Source organism: Delphinapterus leucas, chromosome 21 (genome assembly GCF_059928025.1).
Source record: "Delphinapterus leucas isolate spDelLeu-1000000601 "Yukka" chromosome 21, BTC_Dleu_Yukka2, whole genome shotgun sequence".
Lineage (NCBI taxonomy): Eukaryota > Metazoa > Chordata > Mammalia > Artiodactyla > Monodontidae > Delphinapterus > Delphinapterus leucas.
In genome coordinates, this window is record NC_143149.1 from 21401891 (window position 1) to 21424614 (window position 22724).

The following is a 22724-nucleotide window of genomic DNA, read 5'->3' on the forward strand; positions in this document are numbered from 1 at the left end:
TTTTGGCTCCAAAGCCTAATCGCCATCATGGTCACAATTTAGGAGCCCTTGCTCCTTGGCCTCCCCATCTCTTTGCCTCTTGAGATTCTGTAGCATAGCCTCCTGGAGCCTTCTTTTCCATGTTTAAATAAACGGGGAATTTCAGGATTTGGGGGGAAAAGCCTGCTGAAGACACTTCAGAGGGATGGAGAGAAAAAAAAAGTACCAGATTATAAGAGGACGGGCACCAGGAAAGAGCGACAGCTTGGCATTGCTTCTTGGAAAGATGCCTTCCGAATAGCCAATCCCAAGCAGGGCACTGCTTGTAGGTTTGTGTGCTGAGCACCAAGTCACAGAAATTTACACAAAGGCACGAGGGCCTTTGGGCCGACACTGGTGCCTGGAGGTAGGGCTCTGAGCCTGGGCCTGATGGCTTCGGTACAGGTGGCAAAGACCAAGGTTTCTGAAAGAGGCCTCGGTCCTGCCAGATGAGCCCCGGAGTCGCGCGCGCACACACAACTGTACTCACCGTGACTTCGGAGGCGGCGGGGGAGGCGAGAATGCCTCGATCCCACTTTTGTCCTTGGGGAACTCAAAGGCAAACGAGGCCGATTTGCTCATCCCGGTCCCGGCTTTGCTCTTTGGCCCAGAGGCGCCATCTGTGGGGCGGGGACGGAGCCAGGTGGAGGAGCTGCATGGGCCCGTGGGGCCACCGTCCACCCCTCTCCCCCAGCTTTGGCTCAGCAAGTCCTGTTCCACCTCCTCCTCTTCCTCTATCCGGCACTGGCGGCTCCAGGCGCCGGTCTGGTACCGGGGCCGCCTCTGGTCCGAGGCTGACGTGGCAGTGGCGGGCGGGGGGCCCCTGGCAGAGTCGCTGGCAGGGACACCGTTGGCCCGGCAGGAGGAAGCAGGGTCAGCGGGGCCCCTGGATGGAGGCTGGGGCCCAGTGACACCCGAGTTGCCTTCGCTGAGGTTGGGCTGGGGGGAGGCCGATGGGGACACTGGGGACCCTCCGGGGCTACTCTTGGACAGCTTGGGAGGGATGGCAGGCCTCCCCTTGGGCGTGCTCTCACTGGCACCGTGATGGCGGCTCTCCCTCGAGCTGAGCCCCTGCCCAGCCGAAGGCTCCCCTTCGCCTGCCTCAGGGGCCTGGCTCAGGGGCCCGCGAGGCCACTGCACCCCCACCGAGGAGTCAGGGCTGCTCAGGTAGATTGTCCGGTGGTCTTCTTCTGGGTGGGCCGCCATGACTGTGATGGTGGCCGCCACCTGGGGGGCCACCTCTGGGCCTTCCCTGTCCTGGCCCCAGCCAGACGCTGTTTTCTGAGCCCAGGTGTTAGCCATCCTCACCTGGCCCTGGCCCTGGGCAGCTGCTGCCTGTTCTGCCTTGGCCTGTGGCCTGGAAGGAACTGGAACAGCCTTCTTCCTCTTGGTGCTCTCAGCATAGATGGGTTCAGGCTGTGCAGTCTCCCCGGGGTGGGATGGGGCCTGGGGCTCCCCAGTCAGCCCCAGGCACCTGCTGGAGGCCACCCCGTGGCAGCCAGAGTCCTGCTGCTTCCCCGGCCCAGGTGCCTTCATGAGGGAGCAGGAATCGCTCTCGTGCTGGGGGACCAGGGGGCTGCTGGCGCGGCTACTGGCACTCCCGCAGGAGAGGCCATCCGAGGAGCTGGCGGCCTCTGAGGTGAGGGACTGCTTCTTGGGGCCCAGGCGGGGTGGGTTCTCTGTCAGGCCCTGGCTGCGGCACTCCCTGGGGAAGCTCAAAGCCCGCCTCTCCTCCTCGGTTGGCTTCGAGCACATCCCCTGCTCCCAGCAGGCCGGCGAGCAGTCCCTGCAGCCCTGTCTGCGCCCGGAGTCCTCAGCCTGTGAGGCGTCCTGACCACCTGGGCTCCCAGGGCAGCAGTCCAGGATGGAGCAGTATTCTCCCCCTTCGCTGTCCCCTGAGGGCGAGCACCTTTGATCGCTGTCATCCTCCGAGGGCAGGGATTCCCGCAGGGGCTGTGCAGAGGGGTAGGGCCTGGGGCCCTTGTGGCAGCCAGAGGTCATCTCAGCAAAGGCAGCCAGTTTCTGGCGGAAGCTCTCCTGAGGGGAGGTCAGCTCTTGGTAGGGAATCGTGGGTTTATCTTCTCGTCCAAGCTTCTCATCGGGGAAGCTCACTGGGTGGAAGGCGACACTCCGTTCCCCCCGGGGCTCTAGGCTGTGCAGGCCGACCATGGCATAGGCAGGGGGGCAGCGAGGGTGCCCCCCGTCTGCCGGGGCCAAGGGCCCAGCAGGCTTCTGGACGCCTCGGAAGCTGCCCAGGTAAACTACTGGCACATCTTCCTGCTTCGGGAGGGGGAGCTTGCCGGGGGCTCGTCTCCAGATGACCTACACAGCCCCAAGGTTAAAAGACTTACATTAGACCTTGTCAGAGAAAAAAGGAAGAGAGAGAAAGTGAGAGGGCAGGGCCATGACACTGTAAACTGTCTTCCGAGCCACCATGAAGCAGGCGGGCAGCGTGCCTACCCTCTAACCTCCCCACAGCCTTCTTGTCATCACTGGGGGCCCGTGGAGCCACTGGGCTTCCCGTACACTGCACTCCTCACCCCTGTCTGTAATTCTTTTGGCTTAGGTCTGTGAGGTGGGGGGGAAAAACGCCAAAGAATAACGTTTTGCCTTCTCCCTCGAAACTGCTGGACGAGATAAGTTCTCCCAAGGGATTCGAAATAGAGTTTGGGGTTTTGTTTAATTTTTGCTTTGTGTTCATTAGTGTTTTGATAACATTGTCACAGCACAAAGAAAACAAAGCCATAAAGCTTTTAAAAACACTTTGGGGGGCTTCCCTAGTGGCGCAGTGGTTAAGAGTCCGCCTGCCGATGCAGGGGACACGGGTTCGTGCCCCGGTCCGGGAAGATCCCACATGCCGCGGAGCGGCTGGGCCCGTAAGCCATGGCCGCACAGCCTGTGCGTCTGGAGCCTGTGCTCCACTACGGGAGAGGCCACAACTGTGAGAGGCCCGGGTACAGCAAAAAAACAAAAACAAAAAAAACCAAAAAAAACCCAAAAAACACTTTGGGTGGGTGGTGGTGGGGTCAGAGGGCAGCAGGGTGAGGGCCGGTCTCCGAGCTGGGTCCCGGCTTCCTTGCTTCGCTCTGAGCTGTGCTCTTTCTCCCAGTTACAGGCAGTGACCTCAGCCGAGGCTGCATAAGTGGCTGGACTAGTCGAGCTAGAGACAGCGATGTGGGGTGGTCATTCCCATCACTGAAATCACTGTCCCCTCCTCCTTCCCCTCTAGTCTCCCCATCCCCACTTTTAAAGCAGTCTCAAGGCAGAGTCGGCTTCTGGCTCCTTTCCAAGATGATTCAGAACAGAAAGAGTCCCTGGTTTACATCTGTGAAGGTCAAAGGTATCGAGAAAGGCCTGGGGAATGGGTGTAACCAGCTTCTGCAAAATGGAGCGGCTTTGAAGGGGACAGGAAGCTGAATGCAGCCCCAGGAGATGGCTCACCTTAGTCAAGCCTCCCTCGATTTAAAACTGACCTCTGATTTCACAAACGCTCACACACCCTTCCTGACCCACTCACTATGATATTTTAAGGAAAACTAGTTAAGTTCTTAGAATATGCCCTACAAATGCAGATTCCCAGAAGACATGTCTAGAGGCAGCAGGCTCCATGTGCCCTTTAAATAATTACACCTTGGTCAGGGTCACCTGGGGGATGAGCGGAATGGTCTAATCTCTAAGGATGTAATTGTCTTTAGTAATCCTAGATCAGAGCTGGAAAAACCCAAGCTTCGAAATTGAAAATATGAACACTGTCTGGGAGTTGGATGACATTATGGAATTACTGCTGACATTTTTAAGTGTGATAATGATATTTTTGCATAAAGACTTTATGTTTTAAAGATGTACTGACATGATGCAGTATGTGGGGTTTGCTTTAAAACCACAGGTGGGGAAGGGAGGGTCGGGGCAGGGGTAGAGACGGAACAAGATTGGTCATGAGTTGATGATTATTCAAGCTCACGCGGCAGGGTGGTGGATGCATGGGATTCGTTAAGCAATTCTTGCTACTTTTGTATATATTTAAAATGATCCATTAAATTAAAAATTTTTTTTAACTTTTTAGAAAAAGCTTCATTCTGGTGTGCCCTGATACAGTCTTCAAATGAACTTGGGGGGACTGCATTGATGGTTCTCAGACTAAAGGGACAGAGAGAAAGGAGGGCAGAGAGAAAAGAGAGGGCGGTAGTTGGGAAGGAGCAGTTTTGGGGTGAGCCAACAGGAAGCCACCCTGCAGGAGTCCTGCTGGGACAGCCCTCCTTGGCCGCCCGCCAGTCACCGGTGTTACAACAGGAGCAGCCTCGTAAAAATACCACAAAAATACCACGGGGCTGAGTCAGCCTCACCTGCGCAACGTCGGCACTCATGCCAGCCTCTGTCCACCCATCGGAGGCATCGGAGCTCATCATGGTGGGCTTCACGGCAATGGTGGGCTTGGAGTAGGGCGAGCTGCTCAGGCCTTCATCTTCCGGGCGGCCGCTCTCGGGCCTGGGGGGCAGGCGAGGCGGAGGGGGCAGGCTGCCGGCTCGGGGCTGGGGGCGGCCGGGTGCCGGCTGGTGGTCGGTGCGCAGGCAGAAGCAGTTTTTGCAGGACCCGGGCTTCCAGATGTGCTCCACAAAGTCGCTGCACGCAGACATTTTCGGGCTCTCGGGGTTCACTGGGATGGTCTGGTGCATCTTGAGCAGCAGGCGGGGTGCTGGTTCATCTTGCGCCTGGCTCCCTGCCGTGGTCTCAGGGGAGGCGGATGGGGCTCACAGGGCGGCTTCCTGGAAAGGCAGAAACTCCTCATCAGAGACCTCCCCTGCCAGAGGACGGGGGCATGATCAATTCGAGTCTGACGCTGTGACTGGGGAGCAGAGCGGGGAGCAGAGGGAAAGGAGGAGAAAGAGGTAAAGATAAATATTCTATTCATTCTGAGACCCTCACCCATTTGTCATGAGGCTCTTAATCCCTTTCTAGTGGTGTGGCCTTAGAAAAGCCGTAAAAGCTAAACACAGCTCTGTTGCATGAGTAGAGAGCGTAAAAGACACTTCAGTCCCCTAAACTCCTGAGTGCTTGGAGGTTTGGGGCAGTTAACGGGAAGAAACCGCACAGGGCTGGCGATGAGAAGCTTGTGGCTGACCCATGCCTCCCCTGCTGCTAGGGGTCTCGAGCCTGGGACTCTGCCCCAGAGAAACAAGAACTACCAAGTAGGACAGCAGATAAAAATCGTGGCTTCTGGAAGACAAGCCACAATTTTTAACCAAGAACGATGTGTGTGGGGAGGCAGGCCTGGGCTCTGAAATCAGCACTGTAACCCGTACTTGTGAGGATATGGAGACAGAAGTGGTGAGCAAGGGGGGAGGTGGGGTGCCGGCTGCCCCCCAGGGACCTTTGTCGGAAGGTCTGGCATCTTGGGAATTCACCCTCCCCGGCCCCCCTTTCTTAGTATGCCTCATTCAATCCAGGGCTCAGTGAGATCAATACAGCCAGAGCTGCAGGGCCAGGGGGAAACCGAAAGAGAGATTCATGGTCACAACAGCCCTGTGGTCTAGGGCTGGTTAGGCTACAACAGAAGGAAGAGATGATCACAGTTATTTTCCCTACGAGGCCCCTGAAGGGGAGGCAGTGAGCTTGCTGAAAGAGTTTGTTGCCTCTGACAGTAAAAACTGAAGGCTGAGAGTTTGCACCATAGAATTCACTCAGTAAATTCACCATTGAGGGGGAACTCGAAGGGTTGCAGATTTTAACCAGTTAACCTGAATAACATCCATCAGGTAGCTGTCATCCCCATTTTACAGATGGGAAAAGAACGGCAGCGACATCAACTAAGACTTGGCCACAGACACAGAGAGTTCGGGGGTTCTAGAAAAAGAAGCCAACTTTGCTGGCAGCTCCTCATTATCACCTCACTCATCACCTCATTCTTTATACTGAGTTGCTGCCATTATCTGTTTGCTGCTTTTGCTCTTCTTTCCTCATTTAAATGAACTGACTTCCTCAAAAGGAGAGCGTTCAGGAGAAAATCGTCCTGAAGAATCTACAGTGAACACACTCTCATTAAACAGGGAGGGTTTGGCCCTGGGATCTGCTTTCCACTTTCCTCCTGTGAGACCTGGCTCTGAGGTTGATGCTCTCTATACCGTCAACAGGACTAACCAGGTGGAATGAGCCAGGAGCCCCAAAGATCATTCCAGAATCTCTGTGGGAAGAGCTCTCTTTCTGGTCTCCCACACTCACAGAGAGGGGTGCCTATTCAACAAGAGCTGAAGCTATATTGGCCTCTTTTCCCTCCAAAGTTAACCAGGAAGCCCTTTAAGCTAAATGAACTCTCTGAAATAAAAGACAAGTATTTGTCTTTTAGTTTGTGACCGTTGTTAGGATTCATGCATCAAGATGATTGCAAGTTGGGTTCTCCTCCTCCTGCTACACCCAAGTTGCAGGTTCATTCCCTGCCAAGTTCCCAGAAGAGGTCAGTAAGCTTCAACAGGCAGAGGAGAGCAAGGATTTTTCTTTCTCCTACAATCCCAGGCCACGGAGAGCTCTAGGCTCTGCTGCTAGATTGTGGAAAGAGGAAAAAGCGGAGGAGGTGCTCTGGTGTTCAGTAAGGCAAATCTCCATACCCCTGCCCCGAGGTGAGGAGAAAGTCCTTTCCTGGGGTTCCTGGCCCCCCTCTTCTACTGCAGGCAGAGGCTCCCACGCCCCAGGTGGGATGGAAGGAGAGAGCTTGGGAATCGGTTCTGTGTGGGCTCAGCTCCTTCCTGCAGCTCCTCACAGGGCTGGGCTATCTGAGGACGGGGGGCATCCTACAGATTCGCAAAGCAGCCGCTTGGGGTAGCCACGCCTCATCTCCTGCTCAACAGGCAACTGACCCACGCTTGTCATGGTTGCTTGGTGCCGGAGGTTCCCCTCCTGTGCCGCAGATGGCCCACTCCAGCCCTGGGACTTTTGGTAGGCTCTGGATTACCAACGTTCGGGAAGCTTCCAGAACCCCTCACCAGTTCATGAGCACTCTCCTTGCTCCCATCCTCAGCTCTGAAATTCTCTGACGGTGAGTACAACTTCTACCACAGACTGGAGAGGTTTTTCAGGAAAAAAGAATGAATACGAGAACAGAATAAAGCCCTGAGCTCCTCTCCATCGCTGACTCACTACACATCCTGTTAAAACTGGTTTCTCAGTCACAGCAAACAGAATCTATCACTACATCAAGCCAGAAAGGATTCTCTCTGTCTAGAGAGGTTCTGTGCTTGGAATTATATCCAATTTGTTTTAAGTAAAAGATGGTGGAAAACTCAAGTGGCACTCACAAAGCAGGAGCCCTGCCTGCCTGCCGGTGCCAGCTCTCCACAGTCTGGGAATGGCACCTTTCCAGCCCACATTCCTTGCCTCCGAGGGGAGGTAGCCCCCAGAATTATGCAAATTCCTCCATTTCAGTGGGAGGCAGCGGTGTAAGATTAGAAAAAGATCTCAGCATTCTTTCTGATCCAAGTCATGATAAAATATCTTTGCCTCTGCAAACTTCTGCACCAGATTTGTGGCTAAAATGTGCAAGATTGAAGCTGTCAGACACACACCCACCCCACTGGAAAAAGAATCCGAAGAATGGTGACCAGATCCATAAAATGAAATCTTTGGGCTCCAAATGCCCCTCATACTTGCATCGAAAGTTGCTCACATCTTACCCTGAAGTGACAGAATTCCAGAAAATATTCATCTAAAAAAATTATCTACATTACAATTAGATGAATGTAACACCGGAAAAGAGAACTATTTATGAAAGTGTTTGTCTGGATTTCAACACTCCATTGACAGAGGTTGCCCCGGCAGAAAGGAGAAAGTGACAGCCTTACCTCCCCCCTCCCCCCGCACACACAGAGGGTAAGTCATGATATTCACTCAACTTTTAATTTTCTTTTTTCCTTCTCCAGTGCAATGTAATCTAATCTTAGCAGTAGGAATGTGGTTTCTGTGGGTTAGACCCATTAGTCTAAACCAGTAAGGAAGATACCCGCGTTCCACAAGACCCCATGATAGCGAAATAACCGCACAATTTCCCAGTGCTTCCTGTCAAATTTCCGGCTCAAAAAGGGAAGGGGTTGTTAAGGACAGTTCAGGCCAATGATCCATAGGGCCTTCCCAACCTGACTCTGAGCTGGACGCCTTGCAAAACTCCTCCCTCTTAGACCTTTGGGCTTTGCTATCGGCTCTGCAAAGCCATGTGCTTGCTGGCTGAGCTTCACCTGAGAGAAATATACAGAGCCGGCCCTGCCTCCATTCTCAGTGGAGAGGTTCTATTTTCTAAGTGTGTGTGTGTGTGTGTGTGTGTGTGTGTGTGTGTGTGTGTGTGTGTGGCTGGGGAAGCGGCAGCACAAGCAAAGGTTAACAACGTGCCCACAGTAGCCTTTCAGAGGGCTCTGCCACGGCTCAAGAAGAAGGCATCGTCTCGTTCCCCTTGGAGACCCCCAGGCTGGCATCCAACTCGGGGCTGCCTAAGAGGCAACTACTAACTTGGGTCCCCAAAGCATCACCCCCGGGGGCCTGGTCCGAGGCGCGCGGGCGGTCTCTCCCTCTCTGCTCCTTTGACAATCCTGCGGCCGCGGAAAGGCAATCTCCACAATAGCAATCCCCAAAGCGCTCCGGTCTTCTAACCCAAACCCAGCAGCCAGACCAGCGAGACCAGCAGAACAGTCGGTTCCCTTGCCTGAACTCGGAGGAAAGTTTCCCCGTTCGAAAGAGCGCGATTCTCGAATGAATCGAAAACACCCCTCCGGCTCCCCGGTCCTCCGGGATCGGCGCCTCCACCTCGGGCGCAACCCGGGGCGCACGCGGTCCGGACGCTCCACCCTCCCCCAGCGGCCGCCTGTCACTCCGGGGGACGCCGACTGGGGTCGCCCGCTCGGTAACCGCCGCGCTCCCCCGGAGCTTCCCTCTGCGCCCACGTTTGCCAAACAAAAAGAGGCAGGCTTTGGAGAAGGCGCCGCGGGCTCACCTCGGGGCCGCGCTCCCCCGGCCTCGCCGCTGGTCTCCGAGCCGCCCGCCGCCCCGCCGAGCGCCTCGGAGCATTGTTTGGAGAGTGTGTGCGCGCGGTCCGTCCCCGGCCGCGGGCGGTGTCGTCTGCCTGGGCCCGGCGGCCGGGTGGCAGCTGCGAGCGCGGCTCCGCCCCCTCCGCCTGCGGTGGCGCCGCCCGCCCAGCCTCAGCCGCACCTCCGGAGTCCCTGCCACCGCCCCGCGCCCCCCGCCGGCGGGCGCGCTCCCAGGCCCCTGATTCCTCCCGGATATCCACGCCCCGCCCCTCCCTCACGCTCCGGACGGAGGCTCCGCCCCCAGCCCGAGACTTGGAGGCGTCCGACCCCCGAGCGAGCGCCCTTTTCCACCCCTCTCCAAGGAGGGCCCGAGGGGTTCTGCAGGGGCGAGTTTCGGTGTCTAAAGCCTTCCTTTTCCCATGATGTGCGCATAGGTATGTAGTTGTCTTGCGTCCCTTCATCCTGCCTGCTCTGAGAGACCCTGAGAGGACCAGAGAGGCGTGGAGGGTACAGCCCCAGAGCTGGAGGGGCGGGCGGGGGGGGAGGAAAGCGAGGGGTCCGGAGGGGAGTGATGAGGTCAGGACCGAGACGCGTTCCGAAAGCTGCGTGGGCACCGAGATTGTCATGACTTTTGCAGGTAGTAGGAGGCTGACGCACGACCCAGCCGGACTGGGCGTCCTGACAGCGGGTTCTGGGTTCTGCTCAGTCCCTCGACTGAGGCCTCAGGCAAATGGCTTAACCCCCTTGAACTTTAGTTTTCTGAAAGAGGCATACAACGGTTAGAGTGGAAAGAGCTGGTCTTTCTCCACGCTGGGAAAGTGAGGGCTTCCGCAGGCCAGTATTACACCTGTGTTTACACCGTTTCCAGTGACTCATTCACTGAGATAGAATGAGTTCGAGATAGTCCTCGGGCTAAAAATCTTTTAACCGAGAGTATGACAGCCTACGACCCAGTCAGTGCCCTCCCTTTCTCCTGCTGCCTGCAACAGGCTTGCACCTTGACCTGGGTGTTTCCTCAAGGAGGCCGCACCAAGGTCACCACCTGGCGCCGGCCTGGTTGGGGGGAATTCGCGAAGACCCCAGAAAAACACCTGTGGCCTTCTCTCTGCTCCTTCCTCCTCTCCAGAGAGGCAGTGTATAGTAACTCCAGCGGGAGTCCTCCGCCAGGCAGCCCACCACGATGCGCCTGTGAGCCTCCGCCCAGCTCAGAGCAGGAAAGCTGGTTCTCCTTGAGATTCCTGCGTTCTCTTAGTCATCCGGCGGTGACAGAGCAGGAATGGGGGGTGGGATGAGGGTGGGGAGAAGATATGTATTTGAGGTTTGGTTTTTGTGTGAGAAAAAGAGAAAGTTAGAAAGGATATTAAAAAAAAAAATACTTCCTGTGCTCCAATGTCACTGATTTCTCCTGAGTATGAGTAGAACTGGGGAGAAGGTTTAGAGGGAGGAAAGTAGGTTAAATACCTACCCTGTGCCAAACAACCCCATGCGAGGGACATCATCCTCATTTCACAGAGAAGAAGACCAGGGCACAGGGGGGCCACATCATTTGCCAGGGCCCATCAGCTGAAAAGTCGTGGTTCTGGGTTTGGAACCAAGAGCTGTCTGACTCCTCTGATGGGCACTTCCACTCTGCCACTCTGCCCTCTGCTAGTACTGGTTGTCCAGCTCTATTTTTCTTTCTTCTCGAAGTGAAGGGAAACCATTTGAACAAACATGGAAGGAAAACTCCGTTTAGGCTCCATCATCATCCAACAAAACTGAAGGGTCAATCCCACTCATTTACAGAGAGACCAGGAGGGGAAGGTGTTGATAAGCAGGTAGGGACAAAGAGGTTGTCGCTGGAGAAATCCAAAAATGACATCGGGAGGTGCATGCAATTCAGTTACAATGGAAGAGGGCAAACCCAGGTGTTTGACAAGTTCCTAGTTCCCATGATTCAGGTGGGGTATCTCCGTTCTTCCTCTGTAAAGCCTGGTGGGGACACCCACCCCACGGAATGGAGCATACAGGAGGCACTCGCATGCCCACATTGTTCCCTCTCTTTACTTAATTTGTCTTTAATGTATTAACAGGCTAAAGAACGTAATTATAAGAAGCAAAGGCTATAGTATAAGACTGGCGGTTCTGTGGCATGGTACAGCAATTGAATGGTTAATTCAGTCTTGCAAAATAAACTGTGTTTTCAAGCGTTTTGCTGCGCTCACACGAAGTAAATGCATTATACTGTAGTTGCTGACATATAAAGTGCATCTTTTAATGCCAGTGACATGGCCTTAAAACTGGCTTCATCTTGCCTAATGAAAAGAATAAAAAAATACTTCAAAAGAGTTGCTTAGATCCACACAAGATACCCGTTATCTTATGCAGTGCTCCACCAGTGACTGTTAAGTATGTTATCTCCTCAGTGAAGCTACAGTAAGCTCATGCATTTTAATAAACAATTCTTGCTTGAACTTCCAAAATTCACCCTGCAATGCAGTACAATTAGCGTATACACAGCATTCTGCGTCTGCCCACTTATCAGTTCATTTTCACGACATTTTTAACTGCAGGGCTTGGCTTCCCAGATACAGATCAGACCTCGAAGAAGAGTGATTCCCTTCAGGGTTTTAGTCCTGGAGCACCATTCTGTACAAGAGAGCAGTTAAATTGGGGGAAATTAAGACAAAGTCTGGGGCAGGTGGTGCTTTGAGGTAAATAGGGTAAAGTAATTTGGAATTAGAAAGGCAAAAAGGTAGGATTAAATTATACAGAGAAAATAATGCTAGCTGGGGTACTTGAGGAGTTAGCATGAAGATTGGACCAAAATAATCCAAGCCTGTATCTCGCTAGCTGGAGAAGAGACCTCAAATGATAGAGAGGTGTTCAATTTTAGTCAACAAACATTTATCGAGTGCCTTCTTATGAAGCACGGGATGAGGGAATATAGGGGGAAAAAGAAAGATGAAAAAAAGACAGAATAGAAGCTCTATGAGAGGAAGATAAGCTAGGAGCAGTGAGGATTCAAAGGAGGAAAAGATAAAACCGCAAGAAGTGGTTTCAGGGAGGAAGGGGCTTTGTAGGATGAGAAGGATTATAATTTGTGGACAGTGGGGACTTTCCAGACGGAGAGAGTGGTATCCTCAAAGGAATGGACGTGGGCAAGGCAGAAGACTTTTTGAGAGATTTCTTATCCAGTCTGGCTGGAGCATGATTATTGGAGACAAGCCTGGAAATGGCGTGGGGCACTGGACAGGAAAGGCTTGCTTTCTAAGTGAGCGAACGGGAGAGGATTGACATTTCTGATCAGCTGAACGATGCTCTCCAAGTTAGTTTTTCATTTGCTCTATCTGGATCTTATATCTCAGGTGGATTAGGAAGTGGGAGAAGAAATTGGAGACAAGGAGACTGGCTTAGAGTTTCTAACCCTGGTCCAGATGGGAGGTCAGGGCTTGATAAGGGACATAAGCAGGGGCAATGGAAAGGATGGATATTGGAGGGAGGGCTTTGAAAGACATCAAGAGGGAGATGTGGGAACTGGATGCTTCCTGATCACTGTGAGCAGTGAGATCTTAACTACTCATGGCTTACAGGATGGGGTGCTTCCTCTGTGTCAGGCCCTGTGTGCTACATGGTTTACGTACTTTCACTTAAACTGCACAGGAACTCTGAGGTTAGTGCTGTTGCTGAGGGAGAGGAGGGAATCAAAGATAACCAACAGAACTTCCGCTTCAAGAGACTGGTAGAAAGATGATGTCATTAGTACAAATAAGGAAGTCAGAGGATTTCGTTTGTGGTCTCTGGAGTCTGAAGTGTATGGAGCCATCTGGTGAATGAAGTTCTCCTGCCAGAGTGGTGTCTGGAGCCAGAGGAAAAATGAAAGAGCTTGGAGGGGTGGGTGAGGAAGGAGCAAAGATGAGGTGAAGAGAGACATGGTGATCTAGAAGGCCATGCATGAAACAGAGGAGCTCTCTTCCAGACCTTGTGTAATCCGGAGCAGTGTGAAGAGAGGTCTCTTGGAGAGGATGGAGGAAGCATTGTCAAGGGAATTCCAGGTTTCTGCTAATTGCATGAGGTGGGGTGTGTTCAAGACCAGCTTAAACTCTTAGTTACTTTGCTTATATCAGCAGGTGTTTCCAGCAGACCCCATGGAAGAAGTAGATCAAATGGGAGCACAGATGGGATGGGAAAGGCCGGCTTGACAGGGGTGCAAGTCGGGAAAAGGCGGATTTAGCAAGGGGAGGAGGGTGACGGCAGGTGAGAGAGGATGAAACTCCTGGAAGCCATGGGTGTGTGCCGGGCTGCCTTGGTGGCATCTGGAGTCCCAGAGCCATCATGGAGGGGATTGCCAGGGTAAGGAGAGAAGGAAAAAGGTCTTCTGAAAATTTGCTGTGAGGAGCCCTTCTGGGTTCCTTCTGTCCTGCGAGAAGATGGTATTCTCAGCCAGCCAGTAAAGGTTCCTAGGCATACACGGCCCCACTCCTCTTTCTTTTTCCTTCCAAGTGATAATCAGCTCTTTAAGTTGCCAACCCTCAATTCTCTCTTCCTTCTCGAAGGTGTGGAAACTCAATCTGATCAGTTAATCCTGGTCCTGTGGTTATGGCATCACATCCTTGTGTCCCAACTTTTTTTTTTTTAAACCATTCCCAACACCCCATTCTTCCCTGTCTTTAGTCCCAGGCAGTGCTACCCAGGATAAGCCATGTTAAATAATTTACATTATTTTATCCCAAGCACTGAATAGATTCCCCCCTCCAAACTGAAAGCTATTATTTTAAATAACTGCAGATGTCAGAATCTCAACCCACATGGGACTGAAAGCTTAGGGTTCAGGATTGTTACGATGTTTCTTTGTGCCCAAGTGCCATAGAACTCAGATGTCAGGTGTTGAAGAAGGAAAACACTTTTCTCCCCTTTTATAATATAATTACAGTGAGATGTGTATTCAGTGACAGATACCTTATTGCAAACCTCATTTTTTCCCAAAATGTTACTGTTATGGATTGACTTCTGTTCCCCTACCACCCCTCCCCCCAAAAAGATATATTGAAGTCTTAACCCCCAGTACCCCCAATAAGGTCAGATGTGACCTTATTTGGAAGTAGGGTCTTTACAGATGTAACCAAGTCTAAATAAGGTCATTAGGGTGGGTCCTAACCCAGTATGACTGGTGTCCTTATAAAAGGGGGAAATTTTGACCCAGAGACAGACACACAGAGGGAGGACAGTGTAAAGACGCAACGAGAGAAAGGCCATGTGGGTAAAGTGATGCATTTACTAGCCAAGGAAGGCCGAGGATTGCCACTGCACCCCAGGAGCTGAAAGACACAAGGAAGGATTCTTCCCTGAAGCTGTCAAAGAGAGCTTGGCCCCTGCGACACCTTGATTTGGGACCTCTAGCCTCCAGCACTGTGAGACAATAAATTTCTGTTGTTTTGAGCCACCCAGTTTTTGGTATAGCCAGCCCTCTGTTTCTAAGGCTTCAGATCCACAGCTGGTTGACTCCAAGGATGTGAAACCCAAGGATACAGGAGGCTGACTGTATTCATTGAACTACCTCATTTTATATAAGGGACTTGAGCATCTGTGGATTTGGGTATGCGGGGCACTCCTGGAACCAATCCCCCACGGATACCTAGGGACGACTGTACTTTGTTAGAGCAGCCCTAGGAAACTAATATAGTTCCTAAAATAAAAATGTTCCAATGAGTGATATACACTACAGCTTCTAGACAGATGATCGATATTTTTCAAAAATCAAGAACATGACCTACAGAGGCATGTTAGTTAATGCCCACCATGAATGTAATGCCAGACAGTTCACTAGAATAAGAAAGTCAGAGTGTCCCTTCATTCAACCTGCCCGAGGAAGAAAAAGGTCATTCTTTCATCTGTAGCTCCCTCTTTCTCCAGTTTTAAGGTCCATGGTTAGGGGAAAGTCCCAGTTCCTTAATTGAGTTTGTATTTGCATGGTTGAGAAACTCTTTACCTCCACACCCAGGCAGTGTGCATTAAGTATCTCGAAGCCCATCAGGGGATTGTTCTGGGTCCACAGACACATCCAGAGATGCCCTTAATGGACATTAGAAGTCATCTTGCCCTAATCCTTCACTGACAAATGGGGGCCCTGAGGCCCTAGATGACCAATGTGACTTGCCCAAGGTCTCATAGAACATTTCATAATACTTCTTCTGAGCTTTCAAGGTTGTTTGATTTTAATGTGAACTCAGCTGTGAGTTAAGGATGTGAAAATGAGAACTATTTGAAGAATTAATTCATCACGCCCACTGCTTGGCTTTCTGACTGAGCTGGGGTCAGAGTTGAAAAGCAGCAGAACATTTTACATTGGGAAGGTCACAAAGGAAAAACAAACCCATTTGAAAGATGTGCTTACTTACCCTCAGGCAAACCTCCTGATGGCACAGCCACTTTGGAAGACAGTCTGACAGTTTCTTAAAAAGTTAACTGTAAACTTGTCGTATGGCCCAGTAATTCCACCCTCAGATATCTACCCAAGAGAAATGAAAATATGTCCACACAACAACTTGCATACCAATGTTCATACAACATTATTCATAATAGTTAAAGAGGGAAACAACCCAGATGTCCATCAACTGGTCAATGGATAAGCAATATGTGATATATCTGTATAATGTAATACTATTCAGTAATAAAAAAGAATGAAATAGTGATACATGTGGCAACACAGATGGACCTCAGAAACATGCTAAGTACCAAGTGAAAGAAGCCAGACTCAAAAGACAACTTAATGTATGATTCCAGTTCTGTGAAATATCCAGGGGCTTCCTTGGTGGCACAGTGGTTAAGCATCCACCTGCTAATGCAGGGGACACGGGTTTGAGCCCTAGTCTGGGAAGATCCCACGTGCCGCGGAGCAACTAAGCCCGTGCGCTGCAACTACTGAGCCTGTGCTGTAGAGCCTGCGAGACACAACTACTGAGCCCACGTGTCACAGCTACTGAAGCCTGCATGCCTAGAGCCCATGCTCCGCAACAAGAGAAGCCACTGCAATGAGAAGCCTGCACACCGCAACGAGGAGTGGCCCCTGCTCGCCGCAACTAGAGAAAGCCTGCGCGCAGCAACAAAGACCCAATGCAGCCTAAAAGAAAAAAAAAGAAAAAAAAAAGAAATATCCAAAAAAGGCAACTTTTCAGGGACAGAAAGTAGATCAGTTGTTGCCTAGGGCTGGAGGTGGGAAAGGGGTTGGGGAGTGAGGATGAAGTGTAAATGGCCATGGGGGGATCTTAGGGGGATCTTATTGAGATGATGAAAATGTTCTAAAACCAGATTGTGATGATGATTGAACAACTTGACAAGCTTACTAAAAATTATTGAGTAGCACGCTAAAAATTGTTGCACTTTATCGTATATAAATTATACCTCAATAAAGTTGTTTATAAAAAGAGAAAGATGGAATAGTATTCAGCCTTAAAAAGGAAGGCAACTTTGACACATGCTACAACACACATAAACCTCGAGGGCATTAGGCCAAATGAAGTAAGCCAAGAGGACAATTGCTGTTTGATTTCACCTAGGTACCTAGAGTAGTCAAAGTCATAGGGACAGAAAGGAGAATGGTGGTTGCCAGGGCTTTTGGGAAGGGGGAGTGGGGAATTATTGTTTAATGGATACAATTTCAGTTTGGGAAGATGAAGTTCTGGAGATGGATGGTGGTGATGGTTGTACAACAATGTGAATGTCCTTAATGCCATGGCATCGCACACTTAAAAAAAGTTATAACGGTAAGTTTTATGTTACATATATTTTATCACAATTAGAGAGATCACCCATGTCTCTGTGAGAGAACTGCCTGAGTGTGAAAGATGAAGCAGGTCTGAGAAATCTCACGTATCTTTAGGTCAATGAGCCTTAGTCATTCAGAAGGCCATCGGGTTTAAACTCCTGTAGCAGATAGATGGATCCATAATTCTCTAACATCACAGAAACTCCAGGCTGATTGCTGCCTGATAAATCAGGTCAGGGTTGAGAAAACATCACATGCTTTACTGTGGTTCAACAGTTGCTTCCCCCTCGTCTTTCCCAAGGCAGCTTCGGTTTCGGTTTTACTAGGTCAGTAGGCTTCCCGAGTGTCCTGACCTCTGTGTTGTTGTTGACTTTGACAGGAAGCCTTCTGTGTAACCTTACCTCTGAGACCTAGTTATCAGTTGCCAAAACCCAGCCATAAGGATGTCATTCCATGGACCATATCTTAGAGGTTTTCACTTACAAAGGTAAGCCGGTGCTCTAAATCAAGTTTTCCTGAGGATTTTTTCAGTGGTAGAATAAAAGGTTTCTATTTATCTAAAAAGAACATGTCATTTGCCATCTGTTGTAAAGTTGTCTAAACCTGTTGAAAAACTGTTTCCTTTGGTTAGTCACCCTTGAAGTGAGGTGGCCTTTTCTCTTTCCCTTCTTCTTTTTTTTTTCCTTAGCTTCTCTTTTTTTTTAATTTTTTTTTTTGCGGTATGCGGGTCTCTCACTGTTGTGGCCTCTCCCGCTGCGGAGCACAGGCTCCAGACACACAGGCTCAGTGGCCATGGCTCACGGGCCTTGCCGCTCCGGGGCATGTGGGATCTTCCTGGACCGGGGCACGAACCCGTGTCCCCTGCATTGGCAGGCGGACTCACAACCACTGCGCCACCAGGGGAAGCCCTTCTTAGCTTTTCATAGAAAATATACCACAAAAGGATCTCAAGACAATTTTTGGACCCAGAGCATTTTACCAATAAACAGTCTTGGCCCTTTGCAGGAGTAAAATTCCATTTTAATACAGCACAAGGGACGCTGGAGAGAGGTCTTATTTCTCTCTGCGGTATACCACATGGTGAAACCAAAAAAAAAGACTTTAACTTGCTTCCTTCTTTCAGGTTTCTGAGTGCATGCACTCAGTCCAGAGACATATGTTGCTTGGTTTCTGCATGGGGTGGGGTGGGGTGACATGGGGAAGCAAATAAACCTCCCCTGTAGGACCTGCAGGTACCCTGTAGCCTCCTTCAATTTCAGGTCCACAGTACATAATTGACACAGAGTATCTATCTATGCCAACCCCTGCACCTTCTACAAACACTGACTCTTATTAGTAAATTACCTCTTCCCAAGTCATAATGTCACAGAATTAACAGTCTTAGTTTGCATCTCTGTCAAGTAGTAGGGGGAGGACTTGCCTAGGCAGACCAGTTAATAATCAAGTGTAGAAGATTGGAGGGAAAAACACACGATTAATTTGGTCTTCCAGATCCTCTGTATAAAACTCCCAGGTGGTGTCGCATGCAGTGTCACCATTGCGGCACTTTGTGGAGTCGGGATGATCAGCACACTTCTGACTGGCGCTGACATATAATAATTGTGGCCGAGAGGCTCCTGGAGGGACACTTGGTGGAGTATCCAGTGACCACAGAATGTAGCCGATTCAACAGGCTTTGCAGTGACCAGTGAAGGGGGAAAGGGGGGCATCATAGCTAGAAGAGAGAGCAGAGCAAAAGCTTGAGCTAATTTACTGGAAAGCCCCAGGCCTTGTTAAGGAATCTTTATGATAATAGCTCTTTTGACTGGCCGTTCTGTTTTTTCCCTTTCAGAAGTAGCAATGGTGGTTGGCTGGGAAAGATGTGGAGAGAGCAGGGTAGGAAGGGGGTCAAAAGACACGTGACAGGGCTGATTAACAAGTAGTCTTTGTGAGCATTGGCCAGGGGACACCTGCAGCTCTTCCAGACATGCCTGCCCAGTAGGGGTGGTTTGAATGAGAAAACAGCTTCCCAAAAGATGTAACACAAGAGCATAAAAGGAAAAGAAAACTGTGCATTTGTGAGATGAGGGAATTGTAGAGTTTTATCTCTGATTCTCCTTTAAATAAACCTTTTACTATCTAATACTCTCACCCGTAGGTCAGGGCTCACCAGATGACGAGAGAGAGGACTCATTACCAGGGCTCCAAGCTGGTGTTTTGCTCAAAAAGGAATTTGCTTTCAAACAGACATGTATTCACTAATCTCTTTTCTTTAAAAAAAAAAAAAATAAAACAAACACAAAATCTCTTCCAACTCAGCTGACTAAGTCTGAGTGGGGATGACAGCAGCATTCACTGGCGTGATCCCACAGAGCAAGTGTCCAGGATGAAAATAAATGTGACTTTTCCTATCAGGGCACAGTGGTGCTTTGTTTGTAATTCAATTAAAGAACAGGCGTTACAATGCTCTTGTATGACAGAGGAGATAAAAAAGAGATCCACATCTTTGGGGCTGAAATTCAGCTAAACCTGTGCTTGACAAGATTGGAATCAGTATCTTAATAGAGCCAGAAGGGGACAGTCCTTGGTTTCCAAGGGGCTATACTTGGGGGAGGGGGGAGAAGCAAAAGAAAAAATCCTCATACCGTCCATGTTCAACCAGCTTAGCCCAGATGTATTCTAGGTGGTTGTTTCTCAAATTTATTGATATTTTCCATAGCTAATAGAACCTTGATGAATATCAATTGTGTGATCATATTGTGAGATATTAATTCATCTTTCGGTCTGTCTATCTCTCTCTCTCTCCTTATTGAAATACTAAGTCGCCAAATAAGGTCATCACCTAAATTTGGTTTTAGCAGGACTTGGAAGGAATTAAGTGAGGTGTCATCGCTGTCACCTTTGGAAAAGCTTTCCTGACTGTGGAAGCTGAGTTGGATGTCCCTTCTTGGCATTTTCACTGGCTTCAATTTGCTTGTCTGTAAAACATAATTAGTGATACCTTCCTCGGGAGGTTGTTTTGAAAATTAAGTAAGCTAAGTTATGTAAAATGCCTATTTCAGAACCTGGTGTCTTAGTCCATTCAGGCTGCTATAACAAAGTACCAGAGACCAGTGACTTATAAGCAGAAAACATTTCTCAGCGTTCTGGAATCTGGGAAGTTTGAGATCAAGACACTGGCAGATTCAGAGTCTGGTGAGAGCTCACTTCCTGGGTCATAGAAGGCTGTCTTTTTGCAGTGTCCTCACATGGTGGAAGGGGTGAGGGAGCTCTCTGGGGTCTCTTCTATAAAGGCACTAATCCCATTCATGAGGGCTCCACCTTCATGACCTAATCATCCCCAAAGACCCCCCATCTCCTGGTACTATCACCTTGGGGGTTGGGTTTCAATACATGAATTTGGGGGGGACCCAAACGATCAATGTGTAGCACCTGGCATGCACTCTGAATAATTGATGGGCATTGTTAGAGCATGCATCAGAAAGCTAAATCCATTCATTTACTCATTTGGCGCGCTTTTTTCTTTTTGAGGACACACCTTGTACTAGGCGCTAAGCAAGCCCCTGATGATAACAGCAATGAGCCCAACAGATATGCTTTCTGACTTTCTGAATCGGACAGTATGATGGAGGGGAGAGGGGTAGGCAATGACAGAGCCAGACAGGACCATGATCTTTTGATGACAAATTGTGACAGGTGCTCTGAACGGACAGTGCTTTGTAAGGTCACAGTGCAGGAGAACTCCATCACCTAGGGAGTCAAAGAAGGCTTCCTTTTGAATGGACTTTGTTGCCGAGTTTGCAAGGATAAGGGTTGACATGGAGGGTGGGACATGAGACAGAAGCAGGATGTGAGAAAGGGTATCTGTTCTGTTGTGGTTTAATTTCATACTGTTGGAGGATCAGGAGATTTATTGATGTGAACTTAGAAGACTAAATTCCTCCAGTGCCTTTTCTGGCATGAGTTGCTGTCCTCTGGTATCACAGGGATGTGTATGAAGGGAACACAGACAATGCAAGGGAGATGGTTTAGGGGTCTGCGAGGAAGGCACCTGGCTGGCAAATAGGAAGGAGCCAATAGGATCGTGGAGCTAACACAAGGAACACCGGGCTGAGAGGCAGGAGAGTTAGATCTTGTCCCCAGCTAGCAGTTGTAGTTTACAGATGAGAAAACTGGTCTTCAAGAACATTGTGTATTTACCCAGGATATACACCTGATAGGTGGTAAAACTTAGACTAAAATCCAGGCCTTTTTATTCCAGGTCTCTTGACTATACCACAAATGGAAGGATTTGAGAAAATAATCGCTGAGGTCCCTTCCAGGTTTAAAGTTCGATATTATGAATGATCCCTATGGTGCTTCCTCAATAGTAAAGAGAAAAAAAACGAAAAAGAAAGAAAAGGAGGAAAGGTAAGGTCAACAAGGATGGAAGGAAGGAAGGATGGAAGGAAGGGAGGAAAGAAAGAAAAAGAAAGAAAGAAAGAGAAAAATGAGATGAAGACCCACAGAGACAGACAAAAAAGAAAAAGAGAAAGGAAAAGAGAAAAGAAAAAAATCTTAAATTTTATCTATGATTTTTCTACTTTGGATTATGTCCAACTTAATCATTTATAGAGCCGTTAAAATCCACATCAGAGCACTTGCCAACTGAGTGTTCTGTCTCCAGCCCACCGTCAGGGCACTCACTAGGATAGATGTGAGACTTCCCTGCCATATTATCATAATGTTTATTCCAGCCAATGCTTGATTATCTGTGCCAAACACAGGGCAAGCCATGGAGACACGAACCCCTGAGAGAGTTCACACGGTTCTGAGTCATTAGCTCCAATATCCTCGCAGCTCCAAAAGCGGCCAAGCTGGAGGTTTCTGCTGAGCTTCATTGCCTTAACCTCTTCCATGCTATTGTGTTGAGCCTGTAGGTTCAGAAATGAGACATAACGCCAGGCAAAGAAACAATTTACTTTGCACCCAGGGCAGACAAGTTAAGTCACCTGGCCGAAATTAGGGTCTCGAATGTAGGCAGTGCCTTGTCCTTTTATTTTTTACACCAAACCTCCTTTTGTCTACTCTAGGTATAAGGCAAATTTGCTTCTCCTCACAGCCTTTTGGGCATTTCCTTTTTCCCTAAGCATGGCGACCAGACACTGTTCTTCATGCCAATGTCTGCTTCACTGCCCTCCCCTGTCACACACACACAATTTTTCAGTTTACGCTTTTGTAAAAAATTTAAATGTGTTGCCAGTTAAACACAATATCAAAGGCCCCAAGTTGTTTATTTCTGTTTCTCTATTAGAAGAAAGGAATCATGATAAAAATTGGCCTTTGTGGTTCTAATGGAATTTAGATATGTTTTTAAACAAAATGTTGGTAAGAGACACCTATCTCCTCCTCACCAAAACCCCTCATTTTATAAAACAAGTGTTTAAAAAAGTTGGATCTATTTTTTTCTGTGGAATAGAAACTCAGGAGTGACATTAAAACTTGCTGTTAGTAATACATAGCAACAGCTCCCGGGCTCTCTGTGGTGTAGAAAGAGCAAGCTAATGACTAAAATTGAGATATTCTGACGTGGTATAATACATAGAAAAATAACTTGTCTCTAAAAACAGCATATTAATAGCACTCTCATTTTTAACCAAAGTTACTGTAAAACAGAAGGATCTTCTCAATGCTTATCCCACATTCCATTATTTAAGTATTTCCAAGGGCTGGAGGAATATCTAGAAATGTACAGACCAGAAAGTACAAGAGAGTCAAGAGAGAAAATAAGGTCAGTTCTTCCTGACACACAAACTACTTCAAAGGAAACTGGACATCTTTTAAGGAGCAAGGGACTGTCTTTTGGGGTCTAGGCCATCAGAAGACGGTTCTGTTCAGAAATGTCATCTGTGTGTCACGGAATCCCCAGTCTAAGATTTAACTCAAGACTGGCTACACTGGGTCATGTCATTGGAGAGTAACCTATGTTACTTTAGAAAAGA

At 49.3% G+C, this 22724-nt stretch overlaps 2 protein-coding genes across 7 annotated transcripts in view; one reads left to right on the plus strand and one right to left on the minus strand.

Annotated features, from left to right (window-relative positions):
- Positions 1 to 9092, minus strand: part of PRAG1 (PEAK1 related, kinase-activating pseudokinase 1) — a 47395-nt gene extending 38303 nt beyond the window's left edge. For 2 of the 5 annotated variants that reach the window (XM_022571118.3, XM_030762559.2), the window contains exons 1-3: positions 8987 to 9077; positions 4362 to 4861; positions 509 to 2340 (exon numbers count right to left, since the gene is read on the minus strand). In XM_022571118.3, the coding sequence (XP_022426826.2) occupies positions 509 to 2340; positions 4362 to 4691 (2162 nt within the window). In that variant the 5' untranslated portion in view covers positions 4692 to 4861; positions 8987 to 9077. Of the gene's footprint in view, positions 1 to 508; positions 2377 to 4361; positions 4862 to 6992; positions 8791 to 8986 lie in introns of those variants that run through there. The other 3 variants (XM_030762560.2, XM_089903679.1, XM_089903680.1) reach the window with 3 other exon arrangements.
- The window catches only part of LOC111173461 (uncharacterized), a 146433-nt gene continuing 132039 nt past the window's right edge, over positions 8331 to 22724 (plus strand). For both annotated transcript variants that reach the window (XM_089903682.1, XM_089903681.1), the window contains exon 1: positions 8331 to 17251. In XM_089903682.1, the coding sequence (XP_089759808.1) occupies positions 8746 to 9462 (717 nt within the window). In that variant the 5' untranslated portion in view covers positions 8331 to 8745 and the 3' untranslated portion in view covers positions 9463 to 17251. The remainder of the gene's footprint in view (positions 17252 to 22724) is intronic.